We start from the raw sequence: 21,159 nt of genomic DNA on the forward strand, positions 1-21,159 counted from the left end.
GGAAGTACCAGGAGAGACTGAGTTCAGAATGGAAAAAGGTGAGAACAAAGGAGGTAAGGGGAGTGGGGGAGGAATGGGATACATTTAGGGAAGCAGTGATGGCTTGCACAAAAGATGCTTGTGGCATGAGAAGTGTGGGAGGTGGGCAGATTAGAAAGGGTAGTAAGATTATTAGTGAAAGAGAAGAGAGAGGCATTTGGACGATTTTTGCAGGGAAATAATGCAAATGAGTGGGAGTTGTGTAAAAGAAAGAGGCAGGAAGTCAAGAGAAAGGTGCAAGAGGTGAAAAAGAAGGCAAATGAGAGTTAGGGTAAGAGAGTATCATTAAATTTTAGGGAGAATAAAAAGATGTTTTGGAAGGAGGTAAATAAAGTGCATAAGACAAGGGAACAAATGGGAACTTCAGTGAAGGGGGCTAATGGGGAGGTGGTAACAAGTAGTGGTGATGTGAGAAGGAGGTGGAGTGAGTGTTTTGAAGTTTTGTTGAATGTGTTTGATGATAGAGTGGCATATATAGGGTGTTTTGATCGAGGTGGTGTTCAAAGTGAGAGGGTTAGGGAAAATGATTTCGTAAACAAAGAAGAGGTAGTAAAAGCTTTGCAGAAGATGAAACCCGGCAAGGCAGCGAGTTTGGATGGTATTGCAGTGGAATTTATAAAAAAAAGGGGGTGACTGTGTTGTTGACTGGTTGGTAAGGTTATTTAATGTATGTATGATTCATGGTGAGGTGCCTGAGGATTGGCGGAATGCTTGCATAGTGCCTTTGTACAAAGGCAAAGGGGACAAAGGTGAGTGCTCAAATTACAGAGGTATAAGTTTGTTGAGTATTCCTGGTAAATTATATGGGAGGGTATTGATTGAGAGGGTGAAGGCATGTACAGAGCATCAGATTGGGGAAGAGCACTGTGGTTTCAGAAGTGGTAGAGGATGTGTGGATCAGGTGTTTGCTTTGAGAAATGTATGTGAGAAATACTTAGAAAAGCAAATGGATTTGTATGTAGCATTTATTGATCTGGATAAGGCATATGATAGAGTTGATAGAGATGCTCTGTGGAAGGTATTAAGAATATATGGTGTGGGAGGCAAGTTGTTGGAAGCAGTGAAAAGTTTTTATCGAGGATGTAAGGCATGTGTACATGTAGGAAGAGAGGAAAGTGATTGGTTCTCAGTGAATGTAGGTTTGCGGCAGGGGTGTGTGATGTCTCCATGGTTGTTTAATTTGTTTATGGATGGGGTTGTTAGGGAGGTGAATGCAAGAGTTTTGGAAAGAGGGGCAAGTATGAAGTCTGTTGTGGATGAGAGAGCTTGGGAAGTGAGTCAGTTGTTGTTCGTTGATGATACAGCGCTGATGGCTGATTCATGTAAGAAACTGCAGAAGCTGGTGAATGAGTTTGGTAAAGTGTGTGAAAGAAGAAAGTTGAGAGTAAATGTGAATAAGAGGAAGGTTATTAGGTACAGTAGGGTTGAAGGTCAAGTCTATTGAGAGGTAAGTTTGAATGGAGAAAAACTGGAGGAAGTAAAGTGTTTTAGATATCTGGGAGTGGATTTGGTAGCGGATGGAACCATGGAAGCGGAATTGAATCATAGGGTGGGGGAGGGGGGGAAATTCTGGGAGCCTTGAAGAATGTTTGGAAGTCGAGAACATTATCTCGGAAAGCAAAAATGGGTATGTTTGAAGGAATAGTGGTTCCAACGATGTTAAATGGTTGTGAGGTGAGGGCTATGGATAGAGTTGTGCACAGGAGGGTGGGTGTGCTGGAAATGAGATGTTTGAGGACAATATATGGTGTGAGGTGCTTTGATCGAGTAAGTAATGTAAGGGTAAGAGAGATGTGTGGTAATAAAAAGAGTGTGGTTGAGAGAGCAGAAGAGGGTGTTTTGAAATGGTTTGGTCACATGGAGAGAATGAGTGAGGAAAGATTGACCAAGAGGATATATGTGTCAGAGGTGGAGGGAACGAGGAGAAGTGGGAGACCAAATTAGAGGTGGAAAGATGGAATGAAAAAGATTTTGAGTGATCGGGGCCTGAACATGCAGGAGGGTGAAAGGCGTGTAAGGAAGAGAGTGAATTGGAACGATGTGGTATACCGGGGTCGACGTGCTGTCAATGGATTGAACCAGGGCATGTGAAGCGTCTGGGGTAAACTCTGGAAAGTTGTGTGGGGCCTGGATGTGGAAAGGGAGCTGTGGTTTCGCTGTATTATTACATGACATCTAGAGACTGAGTGTGAACGAATGGGGCCTTTGTTGTCTTTTCCTAGCACTACCTCGCACACATGAAGGGGGAGGGGGTTGTTATTTCATGTGTGGCGAGGTGGCGATGGGAATGAATAAAGGCAGACAGTATGAATTATGTACATATGTATATATGTATATGTCTGTGTGTGTATATATATATGTATACGTTGAGATGTATAGGTATGTATATTTGCGTGTTTGGACGTGTATGTATATACATGTGTATGTGGGTGGGTTGGGCCATTCTTTCATCTGTTTCCTTGCACTACCTCGCTGTCGCTTGAGACAGTGACAAAGCAAAATAAATGAAATAGAATAAATATATATTTTTTTTATTTTTTATTTTGCTTTGTCGCTGTCTCCCGCGTTTGCGAGGTAATGCAAGGAAACAGACGAAAGAAATGGCCCAACCCACCCCCATACACAATGTATATACATACACGTCCACACACGCAAATATACATACCTATACATCTCAATGTACACACATATATACACACACAGACACATACATATATACCCATGCACACAATTCACACTGTCTGCCTTTATTCATTCCCATCGCCACCTTTCCACACATGGAATACCATCCCCCTCCCCCCTCATGTGTGCGAGGTAGCACTAGGAAAATACAACAAAGGCCCCATTCGTTCACACTCAGTCTCTAGATGTCATACAATAATGCCCGAAACCACAGCTCCCTTTCCACATCCAGGCCCCACACAACTTTCCATGGTTTACCCCAAACGCTTCACATGCCCTGATTGAATCCACTGACAGCACGTCAACCCCGGTATACCAAATCGATCCAATTCACTCTATTCCTTGCCCTCCTTTCACCCTCCTGCATGTTCAGGCCCCGATTACACAAAATCTTTTTCACTCCATCTTTTCAACTCCAATTTGGTCTCCCACTTCTCCTTGTTCCCTCCACCTCCTATACATATATCCTCTTGGTCAATCTTTCCTCACTCATTCTCTCCATGTGCCCAAACCTTTTCAAAACACCCTCTTCTGCTCTCTCAACCACGCTCTTTTTATTTCCACACATCTCTCTTACCCTTACGTTACTTACTCGATCAAACCACCTCACACCACACATTGTACTCAAACATCTCATTTCCAGCACATCCATCCTCCTGCGCACAACTCTATCCATAGCCCACGCCTCGCAACCATACAACATTGTTGGAACCACTATTCCTTCAAACATACCCATTTTTGCTTTCCGAGATAATGTTCTCGACTTCCACACATTCTTCAAGGCTCCCAGAATTTTCGCCCCCTCCCCCACCCTATGATCCACTTCCGCTTCCATGGTTCCATCCGCTGCCAGATCCACTCCCAGATATCTAAAACACTTTACTTCCTCCAGTTTTTCTCCATTCAAACTCACCTCCCAATTGACTTGACCCTCAACCCTACTGTACCTAATAACCTTGCTCTTATTCACATTTACTCTTAACTTTCTTCTTTCACACACTTTACCAAACTCAGTCACCAGCTTCTGCAGTTTCTCACATGAATCAGCCACCAGCGCTGTATCATCAGTGAACAACAACTGACTCACTTCCCAAGCTCTCTCATCCCCAACAGACTTCATACTTGCCCCTCTTTCCAAAACTCTTGCATTCACCTCCCTAACAACCCCATCCATAAACAAATTAAACAACCATGGAGACATCACACACCTGGGGATAGGGGTGAAAGAATACTTCCCACGCATTCCTCGCGTGTTGTAGAAGGCGACTAGAGGGGACGGGAGCGGGGGGGCCAGAAATCCTCCCCTCCTTGTATTTTTAACTTTCTAAAATGGGAAACAGAAGAAGGAGTCACGCGGGGAGTGCTCATCCTCCTCAAAGGCTCAGACTGGGGTGTCTAAATGTATGTGGATGTAACCAAGATGTGAAAAAAGGAGAGATAGGTAGTATGTTTAAGGAAAGGAACCTGGATGTTTTGGCTCTGAGTGAAACGAAGCTCAAGGGTAAAGGGGAAGAGTGGTTTGGGAATGTCTTGGGAGTAAAGTCAGGGGTTAGTGAGAGGACAAGAGCAGGGGAAGGAGTAGCAGTAATCCTGAAACGAGTTGTAGGAGTATGTGATAGAATGTAAGAAAGTAAATTCTCGATTAATATGGGTAAAACTGAAAGTTGATGGAGAGAGATAGGTGATTATTGGTGCATATGCACCTGGGCATGAGAAGAAAGATCATGAGAGGCAAGTGTTTTGGGAGCAGCTGAATGAGTGTGTAAGTGGTTTTGATGCACGAGACCGGGTTATAGTGATGGGTGATTTCACTGAAAAGGTGAGTAATGTGGCAGTTGAGGGAATAATTGGTATACATGGGGTGTTCAGTTTTGTAAATGGAAATGGTGAAGAGCTTGTAGATTTATGTGCTGAAAAAGGACTGGTGGTTTATGAATACCTGGTTTAAAAAGCGAGATATAAGTATACGTATGTAAGTAGGAGAAATGGCCAGAGAGCATTATTGGATTATGTGCTAATTGACAGGCGGGCGAAAGAGAGACTTTTGGATGTTAATGTGCTGAGAGGTGCAACTGGAGGGATGTCTGATCATTATGTTGTGGAGGCTAAGGTGAAGATTTGTATGGGTTTCCAGAAAAGAAGAGTGAATGTTGGGGTGAAGAGGGTGGTGGGAGTAAGTGAACTTGAGAAGGAGACTTGTGTGAGGAAGTACCAGGGGGACTGAGTACAGAATGGAAAAAGGTGAGAACAATGGAAGTAAGGGGAGTGGGGGAGGAATGGGATGTATTTAGGGAATCAGCAATGGATTGCGCAAAAGATACTTGTGGCATGAGAAGAGTGGGAGGGGGTTGATTAGAAAGGGTAGTGAGTGGTGGGATGAAGAAGTAAGATTATTAGTGAAAGAGAAGAGAGAGGCATTTGGATGATTTTTGCAGGGAAAAAATGCAATTGAGTGGGAGATGTATAAAAGAAAGACAGGCAGTCAAGAGAAAGGTGCAAGAGGTGAAAAAGAGGGCAAATGAGAGTTGGGGTGAGAGAGTATCATTAAATTTTAGGGAGAATAAAAAGATGTTCTGGAAGGAGGTAAATAAAGTGCGTAAGACAAGTGAGCAAATGGGAACTTCAGTGAAGGGCGTAAATGGGGAGGAGATAACAAGTAGTGGTGATGTGAGAAGGAGATGGAGTGAGTATTTTGAAGGTTTGTTGAATGTGTTTGATGATAGAGTGGCAGATATAGGGTGTTTTGGTCGAGGTGGTGTGCAAAGTGAGAGGGTTAGGGAAAATGATTTGGTAAACAGAGAAGAGGTAGTAAAAGCTTTGCGGAAGATGAAAGCCGGCAAGGCAGCAGGTTTGGATGGTATTGCAGTGTAATTTATTAAAAAAGGGGGTTACTGTATTGTTGACTGGTTGGTAAGGTTATTTAATGTATGTATGACTCATGGTGAGGTGCCTGAGGATTGGCGGAATGCGTGCATAGTGCCATTGTACAAAGCCAAAGGGGATAAGAGTGAGTGCTCAAATTACAGAGGTATAAGTTTGTTGAGTATTCCTGGTAAATTATATGGGAGGGTATTGATTGAGAGGGTGAAGGCATGTACAGAGCATCAGATTGGGGAAGAGCAGTGTGGTTTCAGAAGTGGTAGAGGATGTGTGGATCAGGTGTTTGCTTTGAAGAATGTATGTGAGAAATACTTAGAAAAGCAAATGGATTTGTATGTAGCATTTATGGATCTGGAGAAGGCATATGATAGAGTTGATAGAGATACTCTGTGGATGGTTTTAAGAATATATGGTGTTGGAGGCAAGTCATTAGAAGCAGTGAAAAGTTTTTATCGAGGATGTAAGGCATGTGTACATGTAGGAGGAGAGGAAAGTGATTGGTTCTCAGTGAATGTAGGTTTGCGGCAGGGGTGTGTGATGTCTCCATGGTTGTTTAATTTGTTTATGGATGGGGTTGTTAGGGAGGTGAAAATGCAAGAGTTTTGGAAAGAGGGGCAAGTATGAAGTCTGTTGTGGATGAGAGAGCTTGGGGAGTGAGTCAGTTGTTGTTTGCTGATGATACAGCGCTGGTGGCTGATTCATGTGAGAAACTGCAGAAGCTGGTGACTGAGTTTGGTAAAGTGTGTGAAAGAAGAAAGTTAAGAGTAAATGTGAATAAGAGCAAGGTTATTAGGTACAGTAGGGTTGAGGGTCAAGTCAATTGGGAGGTAAGTTTGAATGGAGCAAAACTGGAGGAAGTAAAGTGTTTTAGATATCTGGGAGTGGATCTGGCAGCGGATGGAACCATGGAAGCATGTGAAGCGTCTGGGGTAAACCATGGAAAGCTGTGTAGGTATGTATATTTGCGTGTGTGGACGTATGTATATACATGTGTATGGGGGTGGGTTGAGCCATTTCTTTCGTCTGTTTCCTTGCGCTACCTCGCAAACGCGGGAGACAGCGGCAAAAAAAAAAAAAAAAAAGAAAAAAAAAATATATATATATATTTAGGGAATCAGTGATGGATTGCGCAAAAGATGCTTGTGGCATGAGAAGAGTGGGAGGTGGGTTGATTAGAAAGGGTAGTGAGTGGTGGGATGAAGAAGTAAGATTATCAGTGAAAGAGAAGAGAGAGGCATTTGGACGATTTTTGCAGGGGAAAAAATGCAATTGAGTGGGAGATGTATAAAAGAAAGAGACAGGAGGTCAAGAGAAAGGTGCAAGAGGTGAAAAAGAGGGCAAATGAGAGTTGGGGTGAGAGAGTATCATTAAATTTTAGGGAGAATAAAAAGATGTTCTGGAAGGAGGTAAATAAAGTGCGTAAGACAAGGGAGCAAATGGGAACTTCAGTGAAGGGCGTAAATGGGGAGGTGATAACAAGTAGTGGTGATGTGAGAAGGAGATGGAGTGAGTATTTTGAAGGTTTGTTGAATGTGTTTGATGATAGAGTGCCAGATATAGGGTGTTTTGGTCGAGGTGGTGTGCAAAGTGAGAGGGTTAGGGAAAATGATTTGGTAAACAGAGAAGAGGTAGTAAAAGCTTTGCAGAAGATGAAAGCCGGCAAGGCAGCAGGTTTGGATGGTATTGCAGCGTAATTTATTAAAAAAGGGGGTGACTGTATTGTTGACTGGTTGGTAAGGTTATTTAATGTATGTATGACTCATGGTGAGGTGCCTGAGTATTGGCGGAATGCGTGCATAGTGCCATTGTACAAAGCCAAAGGGGATAAGAGTGAGTGCTCAAATTATAGAGGTATAAGTTTGTTGAGTATTCCTGGTAAATTATATGGGAGGGTATTGATTGAGACGGTGAAGGCATGTACAGAGCATCAGATTGGGGAAGAGCAGTGTGATTTCAGAAGTGGTGGAGGATATGTGGATCAGATGTTTGCTTTGAAAAATGTATGTGAGAAATACTTAGAAAAGCAAATGGATTTGTATGTAGCATTTATGGATCTGGAGAAGGCATATGATAGAGATGCTCTGTGGAAGGTATTGAGAATATATGGTGTGGGAGGCAAGTTGTTAGAAGCAGTGAAAAGTTTTTTTTGAGGATGTAAGGCATGTGTACGTGTAGGAAGAGAGGAAAGTGATTGGTTCTCAGTGAATGTAGGTTTGCGGCAGAGGTGTGTGATGTCTCGATGGTTGTTTAATTTGTTTATGGATGGGGTTGTTAGGGAGGTGAAAATGCAAGAGTTTTGGAAAGAGGGGCAAGTATGAAGTCTGTTGTGGATGAGAGAGCTTGGGAAGTGAGTCAGTTGTTGTTCGCTGATGATACAGCGCTGGTGGGTGATTCATGTGAGAAACTGCAGAAGCTGGTGACTGAGTTTGATAAAGTGTGTGAAAGAAGAAATTTAAGAGTAAATGTGAATAAGAGCAAGGTTATTAGGTACAGTAGGGTTGAGGGTCAAGTCAATTGGGAGGTAAGTTTGAATGGAGAAAAACTGGAGGAAGTAAAGTGTTTTAGATATCTGGGAGTGGATCTGGCAGCGGATGGAACCATGGAAGCGGAAGTGGATCATAGGGTGGGGGAGGGGGCGAAAATCCTGGGAGCCTTGAAGAATGTGTGGAAGTCGAGAACATTATCTCGGAAAGCAAAAATGTATATGTTTGAAGGAATAGTGGTTCCAACAATGTTGTATGGTTGCAAGGCGTGGGCTATGGATAGAGTTGTGCGCAGGAGGGTGGATGTGATGGAAATGAGATGTTTGAGGACAATGTGTGGGGTGAGGTGGTTTGATCGAGTAAGTAACGTAAGGGTAAGAGAGATGTGTGGAAATAAAACGAGCGTGGTTGAGAGAGCAGAAGAGGGTGTTTTGAAATGGTTTGGGCACATGGGGAGAATGAGTGAGGAAAGATTGACCAAGAGGATATATGTGTCGGAGATGGAGGGAACGAGAAGTGGGAGACTAAATTGGAGGTGGAAAGATGGAGTGAAAAAGATTTTGTGTGATCGGGGCCTGAACATGCAGGAGGGTGAAAGGAGGGCAAGGAATAGAGTGAATTGGATTGATGTGGTATACCGGGGTTGACGTGCTGTCAGTGGATTGAATCAGGGCATGTGAAGCGTCTGGGGTAAACCATGGAAATCTGTGTAGGTATGTATATTTGCGTGTGTGGACGTGTATGTATATACATGTGTATTTTTTTGCTTTGTCGCTTGAGACAGCGACAAAGCAAAAAAAAAAAATAATATATATATATATATATATATATATATATATATATATATATATATATATATTACTTATTTATATTTATAAATATATAAATATATATATATATATATATATATATATATATATATATATATATATATATATATATATATATATATATATATATCTTTTTTTATTTTTTTTGCTTTTTTGCTGTCTCCCGCGTTTGCGAGGTAGCGCAAGGAAACAGACGAAAGAAATGGCCCAACCCACTCCCATACACATGTATATACATACACTTTCACACACGCAAATATACATACCTATACATCTCAATGTACACATATATATACACACACAAACACATACATATATACCCATGCACACAATTCACACTGTCTGCCTTTATTCATTCCCATTGCCTCCTCGCCGCACATGGAATACCATCCCCCTCCCCCCTCATGTGTGCGAGGTAGTGCTAGGAAAAGACAACAAAGGCCCCATTTGTTCACACTCAGTCTCTAGCTGTCATGCAATAATGCCCGAAACCACAGCTCCCTTTCCACATCCAGGCCCCACACAACTTTCCATGGTTTACTCCAGACGCTTCACATGCCCTGATTCAATCCACTGACAGTATCTCAACTCCGGTATACCACATCGATCCAATTCACTCTATTCCTTGCCCTCCTTTCACCCTCCTGCATGTTCAGGCCCCGATCACTCAAAATCTTTTTCACTCCACCTTTCCACCTCCAATTTGGTCTCCAACTTCTCCTCATTCCCTCCACCTCCGACACATATATCCTCTTGGTTAATCTTTCCTACTCAATCTCTCCATGTGCCCAAACCATTTCAAAACACCCTCTTCTGCTCTCTCTACCACGCTCTTTTCATTTCCACGCATCTCTCTTACCCTTACATTACTTACTCGATCAAACCACCTCACACCACATATTGTCCTCAAACATCTCATTTCCAGCACATCCTCCCTCCTGCGCACAACTCTATCCATAGCCCACGCCTCGCAACCATATATGATTGTTGGAACCACTATTCCTTCAAACATACCCATTTTTGCTTTCCGAGATAATGTTCTCGACTTCCAAACATTCTTCAAGGCTCCCAGGATTTTCGCCCCTCCCCCACCCTATGATTCACTTCCGCTTCCATGGTTCCATACGCTGCCAGATCCACTCCCAGATATCTAAAACACTTTACTTCCTCCAGTTTTCCTCCATTCAAACTTACCTCCCAATTGACTTGACCCTCAACCCTACTGTACCTAATAACCTTGCTCTTATTCACATTTACTCTTAACTTTCTTCTTTCACACACTTTACCAAACTCAGTCCCAGCTTCTGCAGTTTCTCACATGAATCAGCCACCAGCGCTGTATCAATCAGCGAAGAACAACTGACTCACTTCCCAAGCTCTCTCATCCACAACAGACTTCATACTTGCCCCTCTTTCCAAAACTCTTGCATTTTCACCTCCCTAACAACCCCATCCATAAACAAATTAAACAACCATAGAGACATTACACACCCCTGCCGCAAACCTACATTCACTGAGAACCAATCGCTTTCCTCTCTTCCTACACGTACACATGCCTTACATCCTCGATAAAAACTTTTCACTGCTTCTAACAACTTGCCTCCCACACCATATATTCTTAATACTTTCCACAGAGCATCTCTATCCACTCTATCATATGCCTTCTCCAGATCCATAAATGCTACATACAAATTCATTTGCTTTTCTTAAGTATTTCTCACATACATTCTTCAAAGCAAACACCTGATCCACACATCCTCTACCACTTCTGAAACCACACTGCTCTTCCCCAATCTGATGCTCTGTACATGCCTTCACCCTCTCAATCAATATCCTCCCATATAATTTACCAGGAATACTCAACAAACTTATACCTCTGTAATTTGAGCACTCACTCTTATCCCCTTTGCCTTTGTACAATGGCACTATGCACGCATTCCGCCAATCCTCAGGCACCTCACCATGAGTCATACATACATTAAATAACCTTACCAACCAGTGAACAATACAGCACCTCCTTTTTTAATAAATTCCACTGCAATACCATCCAAACATGCTGCCTTGCCAGCTTTCATCTTCTGCAAAGCTTTTACTACCTCTTCTCTGTTTACCAAATCATTTTCCCTAACCCTCTCACTTTGCACACCACCTCGACCAAAACACCCTATATCTGCCACTCTATCATCAATCACATTCAACAAACCTGCAAAATACTCACTCCATCTCCTTCTCACATCACCACTACTTGTTATCACCTCCCCATTAGCGACCTTCACATGTATACACACATATATATATTTATATGTTATCCCTAGCAAAGGGGGACAAAGAATGCTTACCAAGTATTCCCTGTGTGTCACAGAAGGGAAGTTAAAGGGTTGGGAGCATGGGGCTGGAAATCCTACCTTCTTGTTTGTACTTTTCCAAAAGAAAGAACAGAGAATGGGCACAAGTAAGGATTTTACCTTTAAGGCTTTGTCCTCTGTTCTTGATGATACTTTGCTAATGTGGGAAACATATATATGTAAAGGTATTTTATTAGAAATAAGTTTAAATTGTGCATACTTTTGATGTTTTTTATAATCACTTTTCTTTTTCATACAATTCATCATTGTACTACAAGTTATGCAACAATCAACTCAATGATTTTGGACATACAAGGAGAGAAATGCCTAGATCATACATATAATTCAATGATTAATGAATTACAAGACACCAGTTGGGAGAATAACACAGATGTTGGAGGTAAGCTTTTTGTTTAGTTCCTTATCACTCATATGTTTCTAAACAAACCCAGAAATTGTTTGCTCCTTGTTTGGAAATCCTATTGGAGGTGGACCAAAATTTGAGAGATTGTGAATGTTATTTTGATTTTTGAAGTTTCTTTAGACATTCACAATTTAGCACATGCCAAGAAACCATTTTAAGTTTGCAGTGCAAAAGATTATATCAACAATAGATAATGGCTTTTAGAATCTAAACTTTAGGCAGGTGCATTAGGTGGAAGTAGTCAAGAGGAATATTTGGTAGGAGCCTCTGCAAACACTGTGCTAGACTTGCCCTCTGCCAGTGGTCTGTTAAGGGTGAGACACCAAGATGCAGCACTGGATTTCACTGTTTATAGAAACTCTGTTGTCATGGCCACTCCCTTGAAGGAGTTCCAGTTGGGAACAGGCATCAGAGGTACAGTTAGACAGTATCTTCACTTTAAGTAAAATTAACATGGACCTGAACAAAGAAAATCCTCTACCAGTGGGCATAGAACTATGTCATTTGAACCCACATTGTGATGTGAATCACATATTCCTTTTTTCCCTAAAGTTAAGAGTAAATTGAAATTGTTTTCATTGACACTGTAATCAAAATTACATGAAATTATATACAGTAGAATAACTCTTACAATCCATTAATATCTTTAACACATTCTTATGTCCCTCCAAGGAGTCTTTCACAATTTTTGATTATTTTGAGAGGAAAAGGTTTTGGGACACTAATGGCTTTTGTGAGAATTTAGCATTGGATGAAAGTACAGTGCATGAAATGGTAAGTGCTAAGCATTCAGGGATATTACTGGTTTAAAACTAGAGTGTGGGAAGCTGTTAGAAATTGCAATTTTGTTGTGGATAAATAATAAGTGATTAGTGGGCAAACCACCAAATGTATGGTTTCTTAGAAAAGGTTTGATGACATTTCCTGTTAAGTCATCTTACTCCATTTAAAACCATTTGATATTTTGTCATAATTGCTTGTCTTTTTAGTTTTACTGAAACTAAGGTACCAAGCAACTGGGCTAGGCTTAGTATCTTCTCTCTATATGCAAAAACTTCAGTCCTCCATTTTTTTTTTTTACTTCCTTTAATCACATTTTGTCTCCATATGGTATCATATGTATGCTCTGATTATTGATGTTGCTTATGAGTAGACTCCTTTTATATATACATTTGTCATGATTGTCTCTCCTCATTCAATTTTGTTTCACATAAGACCTGACCCCATTACAGATTTTTCGCTGTGAGTAAGACCTTTCGCTTAGAATTAGAAACACTGCTAACTCTGTTTTCCATGAGCTACTTATTGAATTGTGCCTGGATGACAATGTTGATTATGAATTTTAAGTTCATTTGTAAGGTCACCAAAATCAAGAAAAGGTCAAATTGACATTGTATGTGGTATTACTGTTTCCCCTGTCAGCAAGGTAGCACCAGGAAACAGACGATGAATGGCCCCTCCACTCATATACACATATATATACACATAAATGCCCATACAGGCACATATACATATCAACGTATACATACATGTACATACACATACACAGACATATGCATATATACACATGTTGGAAAGGATCACAATTTTGTGCGCGATCAAGTATATTCCTATGAGTCCACAGGAAAAATGAAACATGATAAGTTCCCAAGTGCACTTTTGTGTAATAATCACAGCGTCAGGGGAGACACGAGAGAAATATAACAGTCAATTGATATACAATGAAGAGACGTAGCTAGGACGACATTTGGTAAACATGTGATTGTCCTAGACAGACAGCGAGCATATCATAAGCTTATTATGTGGACAAGAAGGTGAACTGTTAATAAATTTTATCAACAATAAAGTTATTCGATTTGTATAAACCTTCACTCATATTAAGATTATAATTCCTTGTGTATTTGATGGTATAAGATTCATTGATATTTCTCATGGTACTGGGGTTAGAGTTAATAACTGAGATGGCATTACTCCAGTCACTACATTGATCATAGTTTTTAATGTGACTAAACAAGGCATTTGATTCTTGCCCTGTTCTTATACTATATTTATGTTGTGCAAGTCTAAAAGAAAGATCCTTACCAGTCTGCCCACCATAAAACTTATCACAATTTCTGCATGGCACTTTATAGATGCACCCAGGAGAACTTTCTGGTGAGTTCCTGATTAAGATATTCCTTATAGTATTATTGTTGTTGAAGGCAACATTTACATTAAAGGATTTAAGCAACATGGAAAGTAAAGTTAAAGGATTTAAGCAACATGGAAAGTAAATTAAAATTATTATGAAAAGGGAGAACTAAAAGATTCTTGGTGTCAAGTGGAAGTTTGGGCTCAACTCAATAAAATGATTTCTTTGCTTAGGGATCTATCAATGAATGATCTAGGGTGCTTTAACGTAGATCCAATAGAATATATCTTCTCAAATTCATCATCAATATACTCTGGACTGCAAATATGTAATGCCCTAAGGAACATAGATTGAAATGATGATAATTTAATGGATATATGAGCATACATTGGTATGTTACCATTTTTAGATTGCATGGACCATAGGTAAGGAAACAAGTTTAAGTTTAGCATATATGAATACTCATTCCATTTCCTCACATCACCACTACTTGTTATTACCTCCCCATTAGCCCTTTTCACCGATGTTCCCATTTGTTCTCGTCTTACACACTTTATTTACCTCCTTCCAAATATTATATTTATTATACTTTGTCACCATTTCCTGCGTTAGCGAGTTAGCACAAGGAAACAGGCGAAAGAATGGCCCTACCCACCCACATACACATGTATATACATAAACGCCCACACACGCACATATACATACCTGTACATTTCAGTGTATACATTCATATACGTACACAGACATATACATATATACCCATGCACATATTCATACATGCTGCCTACATCCATTCCTGCCGCCACCCTGCCACACATGAAATGACACCTCCCCCGCATGCGTGTAAGGTAGGAAAGGACAACAAAGGCCACATTTGTCCACACTCAGGCTCTAGCTGTCATGTGTAATGCACCGAAACCACAGCTCTCTTTTCCACATTCAAGCCCCACAAAACTTTCCATGGTTTACCCCAGATGCTTCATATGCCTCGATCTGGATGTTTCACCATCTTCAACGTGAAACAAGAGTTATGCTGTTTGGCACCTTCTGTCCTCCCCTACCTTGATGTCACACACTTAAAAGAACTCTCTTGGAAAATATCACTTTACTCTGCTGTTACTCTCTCTAGCCCTTGTATTTCTTTACAATAGTGAGTAGTTTGCATTTCATGTCCTTTCCAAGCAGGGATTTGGTAGCTGACTTGCAGGAGGAAATGTGATGGTTCTTCAGGAGATGTTTTCTAGGAGTTTTGGATGGCTCTTCTTGAGTCTGATGGCTGAAATGTGGGGTTTCTTCAATAGTTCTTGTCTATTTTTGTATGTTGAAGGCTCTAGTCATGGACAAAAGTCCACATCAGTGCCAGGCCTTAATTAGAATATAGAGAGAATCATGAAAAATGAAAAGACAAGGGAAAGTATTTTCGAATTTTTGAGGTAGTAAAAGATCTGCCTTTTGAAATGTGCCAGGTCATATTTTTTAAGAAAGACATGAGAAGGTAAAGTGTTCCAAAGCTTTGACATGTAGGAAAAGAAGCAGGTATCAAAATGTCCCACCCTTGAGTTGCTGATGGCCACACAATAATCATGAGATGCAGCAGCTTGCTGAGTATTGTGGCATCTAGCTAGTGGTGGGGGCACACAAACAGCCAGCTCTCAGGAGCAAAAACCAAAGTAATACCTATGGAAGAGGGTAGATGAACCAACATTGTGGCACAGGGCAAGTGGGTCAAGTTTGGAAGTTAGCCTGGGGCAGTTTATGTAGGACTCTTTTCGGCTCAACTCTTTCAAGTAAGAATACTGAGCTAGAACCACCCCAAAATTTGAGAGCAGTAATACATACAAGGACAAATCAATCCTTTGTAAAAACAGAGCAACTGTTCAGTGGAGAAGAAGTTTCGACATCTAAACAGGACACCCAGTTCCCAAGAGGCAGATTTAGTTATTCCTGTAATGTGGGGTTTCCAAGAGGGGATGTTACAGTGATACCAAGTATGTTCATTGAGTCCAAGTGGTGGAATTACAGAACTATCAGTGGAGAGACTAAAGTTGTTAGGAGATTTTGATAGAGATGGGCAGAAACTGGGTTTTGGAGGCATTTAACTTAAGACTTTGTGTACCCCACTGAAATATCCTGTTCAAGTCTGAGTTATTGAGGAGACTGTGTCAAAATGAGATGCAGATCAAGTGAGAGAAGAGGGAGCAGAATTGAAGGATGTGGATGAATGCAATGTTGAGTCTTCAGCATATGAGTGCATTGGATTATTTGTGGAGGAGAGGAAATCATTGAAGAAAAGAAGAAATAGTGTAGGGGACAAGACAAAACCTTGAGGGACACCAGTGTTGATGGAGAAAAGGGGGAATGCTCTTCAGTCAGCAACAACAGATAAAGATCAGCATAAGAGAAAGCTAGATATGAAGGAGCAAAGTGAAGCAGGAAGCCAAAAGAGGGGAGCTTAGAGATGAGACCCCGATGCCTCACCCCGTTAAAAGCTTTAGATATATCATGGGCAACTACACTCCCCAAAATCTTTCAGGGAAGATGACTAGACATAAGTAAGCTAATAAAGAATATCACCAGTGGATCTTGCCTTATGGAAGCCATACTGGTGATCAGAGAGAAGACTGTGATTTTTTAGGTCAAGGTGTTATAGGAGTTGAGGAGGGATTCAAAGACTGGAAATGGGATGTATCGATGCATGTTTGCAAGAAGGAAAAGTTTTGGTTTTTAAGCAGAAACAGATCAGACGAGCAAGCACAGGTGCAAGTTCACATTCACACTTTCAGTACATGGGGATGGATGCCATCAGGACCATAAGCCTTGCCTGTGTCCAGAGAAAGAAGCACTTTTTGGACAGTCTGAAAAGAGACTATGGGAAGGAGCATAGGATTAGTAAGAGGAGCATCAGGGGGTGAAGAAATGTTAGAGTCATCCAAAGTGGAGATAGAGTAGAAATGGGAACCAAAGAGAATTGCTTTGTCAGTGAGAGAGACAGCTATACTACTGTCAAAATGAAAAAGTGAAGAAAAGGTGGAGTAACAGAAGTTGTTAGAGATGCCTCAGCTAAAGACCAGAAAGACCTATCAGTGGATGACGAGGAGAGGATACCACACTTCCTTTGAATCAAGGAATGCCTTGCCTCATGGATAATATGCTTGCAGCAGTTATGGACAGTGATAAAAGCTGAATGGGAGCCAGGGGAAGTAGAGATTTCCAAGCCTGATATGCCTGGTCCCTTGTCTTGAATGGCTTCAGAACAGGAATGGTTGAACAATGGATTGGATAAGGAAGTCATCTTGGAGGAAGAGGGAATAAAAGCTTCCATTCATGCAAGAATAACCTCTGCATTTCCATATTATAATTATGCAACTGAAGGACCTCTTCATGGGGCTCCTGTACCTTTGAGACTGCACTTCACTCATAAGTAGGGATATGATGGACCCTTTCTTAGTGAGAAGGTCCTTAACAAGGTTGTACTCCTGTTTCTATTGATGATGATAGAACTTTGCTAAAGGTTACTTATTTATCGCAGTGTAACCACAAGCAGGCACAGTCCAGTAATCCTTACATAACCCTACATAACCATATTAGCATGTATATGATAAAAACATTATATACATGTGATTATAGAGGATTTCTTTCATCACTTAGGTCGTTCTTGGATATATCAGACCTGTACTGAGTTTGGATTCTATCAAAGCTCAGATTCAGAAAACCAGCCATTTGGTGATGAATTTCCTCTTGAGTTCTTCATTCACCAGTGTCAGGATATTTTTGGACCTAGGTAAGTCTATTATTGTTCACACATTATGTTAATACATACTCTGTTTTCTATGTAGAACTTGTATCATATGATTGTATATGCATTTTTTCATTCTTTGGCAGTGCTACACTGTAAGAATTTTAATCAGAAAAATATATATTCAGGTAGTAGTAAACAGACAGGCTGTCAATGATAAACAAGTATAAGCCTCCTCTTCATGCTTATGATGTTTGGAAACAATATTGTAGACTAGCAGAGTGTTTACTTATCAGTTATTCAGTTTCAAATTGCTTAGGAGACACACTGACATTCTTATGGGACTTTGGCAACAGCAAAAGCCTGATATAGACCTAAAATTGGGGGTATATTTCACAAGTTTACAGGGTGAACCTTAAAGTTTGCAGCTGCAAGACAAATTCCTTTGGCTCCTGCAGTTCTTTGGAAGTCAGCTAAGTCCACCTGCTATGACCACATTTCATGAAGTTTCCTGGTGTTGTATTTGTCTGGACAGGGTAAATTTATTGCAGATGAGTAGATGTTTAGTGTCTTCATTATGAGACCAACTTTGGAGTTTTTCCAGAACCCCCTTTAAGCAAATGCATTTGATTTTCATTTTTTTTTCTCTCATAGCCTTGCAATCATCTGCCAACATGTTTTGATATGAGTTTAGTGCTTCAGGCAGGTCATTCACATGTGCCAAGGATAGCAGTGGGCCCATAATTGTGCCATGTGGCAGTCCATTTGTAACCTCAGCCCATTTTGAGTATGTGCCTCTTACCTTTGTCCTTTTTTCCCTTCCATGAGAGTTTGCTCCTTATTCCTTCCTGTAGCTTAAACTTCTTAATCATCCTCAAAGACTCTCTGGCATCAGAGGCACACAGTCTACCTATCTTTCTGTTTGGTCTGACTGAGCTAACCTTATCATAGAAGTGAAAAAAGTCCATGAGGCATGCTTTCTTTTCACTGAAACCATGTTTTCTCCCAGTTGAGAAGTTTTTCTTCTGTAGGTGTTCATTAATTTCATTCTTGATTATCTTTTTCATAATTTTACAAACCCATCTCATCAGTGTGGCAAGTGTAGTGTGATTTCCTGGCATGACATTTGTCCCCTTCCTAATCTGTGGAGCGACCTCATTCGCGTGTTCTAATAAGCATTATTTCAAGAGGTGTAGTAAGTGCCCCCACACACTTTATTCCTTCACTGAATATAGGGTGACTTCATCAGATTCATGGGCCTTATATTGGTCAAAGGATTTGGAAGTGTAATTTTGCTTTGAAGAGTGTTTATGAGAAATATTTTTAGAAACAGGTGGATTTGTATTTGGCATTTATGGATCTAGAGAAGGCACATGACAGGGTGGACAGAGATGCTTGGTGGAAGGTCTTAAGAGTTGTGGGAGGCAAGCTGCTAGAAGCAGTGAGAAGTTTTTATCAAGGATGTAAGGCATATGTGTACGAGGAGGAAGAGAGGAGAGTGAATGGTTCCAAGCAAAAGCCAGTCTGCGGCTTGGGTGTGTGATGTCCCCATGATTGTTTAAATTGTTCATGGATTGGGTAGTTAGGGAGTTAAATGCAAGAGTTTTGGAGATAGGGGTGAGTGTGTATTTTGTTAGGGATGAGAGGGCCTGGGAAGTGAGTCAGTTGTTGTTTGCCTTTGATACAGCACTGGTGCCTGATAAGAGCGAGAAACTGAAGAAGTTTGGAAAAGTGTGTGAAAGGAGAAAGTTGAGAGTAAATGTGAATAAGAGCAAGGTTATTAGGTTCAGTAGGGTTGAGGAAGAAGTTAGTTGGGATGTGAGTTTGATTGGAGAAAAGCTGGAGGAAGTGAAGTGCCTTATATATCTGGGAGTGGACTTTGCAGCAAATGAAACCATGAAAGTGGAAGTGAGTCAGGGTGGGGAAGGGGGCAAAGGTTCTGGGGGCGATGAAGAATGTTTGGAAAGAGAATATCTCGGGGAGTGAAAATGGGTATGTTTGAAGGAATAGTAGTTCCAACAATATCATATGGTTGCAAGGCATGGGCTATAGATAGGGTTGTATGGAGGAGGGTTGATATATGGCAAATGAAATGATTGAGGACAGTATGTGATGTGAGATGGTTGATTGAGTAAGTAATGAAAGGGTAAGAGAGATGTGTGGTAGTAAAAAGAGTGTAGTTGAGAGAGCAGAGGAGGTTGTGTTGAAATGGTTTAGACACATGGAGAGAATGGGTGTGGAAAGGTTGACAAAAAGGATGAATGTATCAGAGGTGGAGGGAACAAGAAGTGGGAGACCAAATTGGAGATGGAAGGACGGAGTGAAAAAGATTTTGAGCGATCGGGACCTGAACATACAGGGAGGATGAGAGGCGTGCAAGGAATAGAGTAAATTGGAAAGATATGTTATATCAGGGCCAATGTGCTATCAATGGACTGAACCAGGGCATGTGAAATATCTGGGGATAAACCACAGCTCCCTTTCCATGTCCAGGCCCTACAAACCTTTCCATGATTTACCTTAGATGCTTCACATGCCCTGGTTTAATCCATTGACAGCACATCAACCTTGGTATACTACATCATTACAATTCACTCCATTCCTTGCATACCTTTCACCCACCTGTATATTCAGTCCCTGATCACTCAAAATATTTTTCACTCCATCCTTCCACCTCCAATTTGGTCTCCCACTTCTCCCAGTTGCCTCCACTTCTGACACATATATCCTCTTTGTCAGTCATTCCTCACTCATTCTCTCCGTGTGTCCAAACCATTTCAACACACCCCTCTTCTGCTCTTACAACCACACTCTTTTTATTAACACACATCCCTTTTACCCTTTCATTACTTACTCGATCAAACCACTTCACACCACATATTGTCCTCAAACATTTTATTTCCAACACATCCACCCTCCTCTGCACAACCCTATCTATAACCCATGCCTCACAACCATTTAACATTGTTGGAACCACTATTCCTTCAAACATGTCTGTTTTTGCTCTCCGAGAATGGTTTGGCAAACAGAGAATAGGTAGTGAAAGCTTTGTGGAGGATGAAAGCTGATGAGGTGGCAGGTTTGGATGGTATTGCAGTTGAATTAATAAAAAAAGGAGGTGACTAGGTTGTTGATTGGTTCGTAAGGACATTCAATGTATATATGCATCATGGTGAAGTGCCTGATGATTGGTGGAATGCATGCATAATGCCATTGTACAAAGGCAAAGAGGATAAAGGTGAGTGTTCAAATTACAGAGACATAAGTTTGTTGAGTATTCCTGGGAAATTATATGGGAGGGTATTGATTAAGAGGGTAAAGGCATGCACAGAGCATCAGATTTGGGAAGAGCATTGCGGATTCAGAAAGGGTAGAGGATGTGTGGATCAGGTGTTTGCTTTGAAGAATGTATGTGATAAATACTTTGAAAAACAGATGGATCTGTATGTAGCATGTATGGATCTAAAGAAGACATATGATAGGGTTGAAAGACATGCTTTGTGGAAGGTTTTAAGAGTATATAGTGTGGAAGGTAAGTTGCTAGAAGCAGTGAAAAGTTTTTACCAAGGATGTAAGGCATGTCTATGAGTAGGGAGAGAGGAAAGTGAT

At 40.9% G+C, this 21,159-nt stretch overlaps 1 protein-coding gene across 4 annotated transcripts in view; it reads left to right on the forward strand.

The window, feature by feature from the left end:
• Positions 1–21,159, forward strand: part of LOC139758427 (putative serine protease K12H4.7) — a 245,973-nt gene that overhangs the window by 134,888 nt on the left and 89,926 nt on the right. For all 4 annotated transcript variants that reach the window (XM_071679823.1, XM_071679824.1, XM_071679825.1 and 1 more), the window contains exons 6-7: positions 11,538–11,659; positions 17,463–17,595. In XM_071679823.1, coding sequence (XP_071535924.1) covers positions 11,538–11,659; positions 17,463–17,595 — 255 coding nt within the window. The remainder of the gene's footprint in view (positions 1–11,537; positions 11,660–17,462; positions 17,596–21,159) is intronic.

This window comes from Panulirus ornatus, chromosome 30 (assembly GCF_036320965.1).
Source record: "Panulirus ornatus isolate Po-2019 chromosome 30, ASM3632096v1, whole genome shotgun sequence".
Lineage (NCBI taxonomy): Eukaryota > Metazoa > Arthropoda > Malacostraca > Decapoda > Palinuridae > Panulirus > Panulirus ornatus.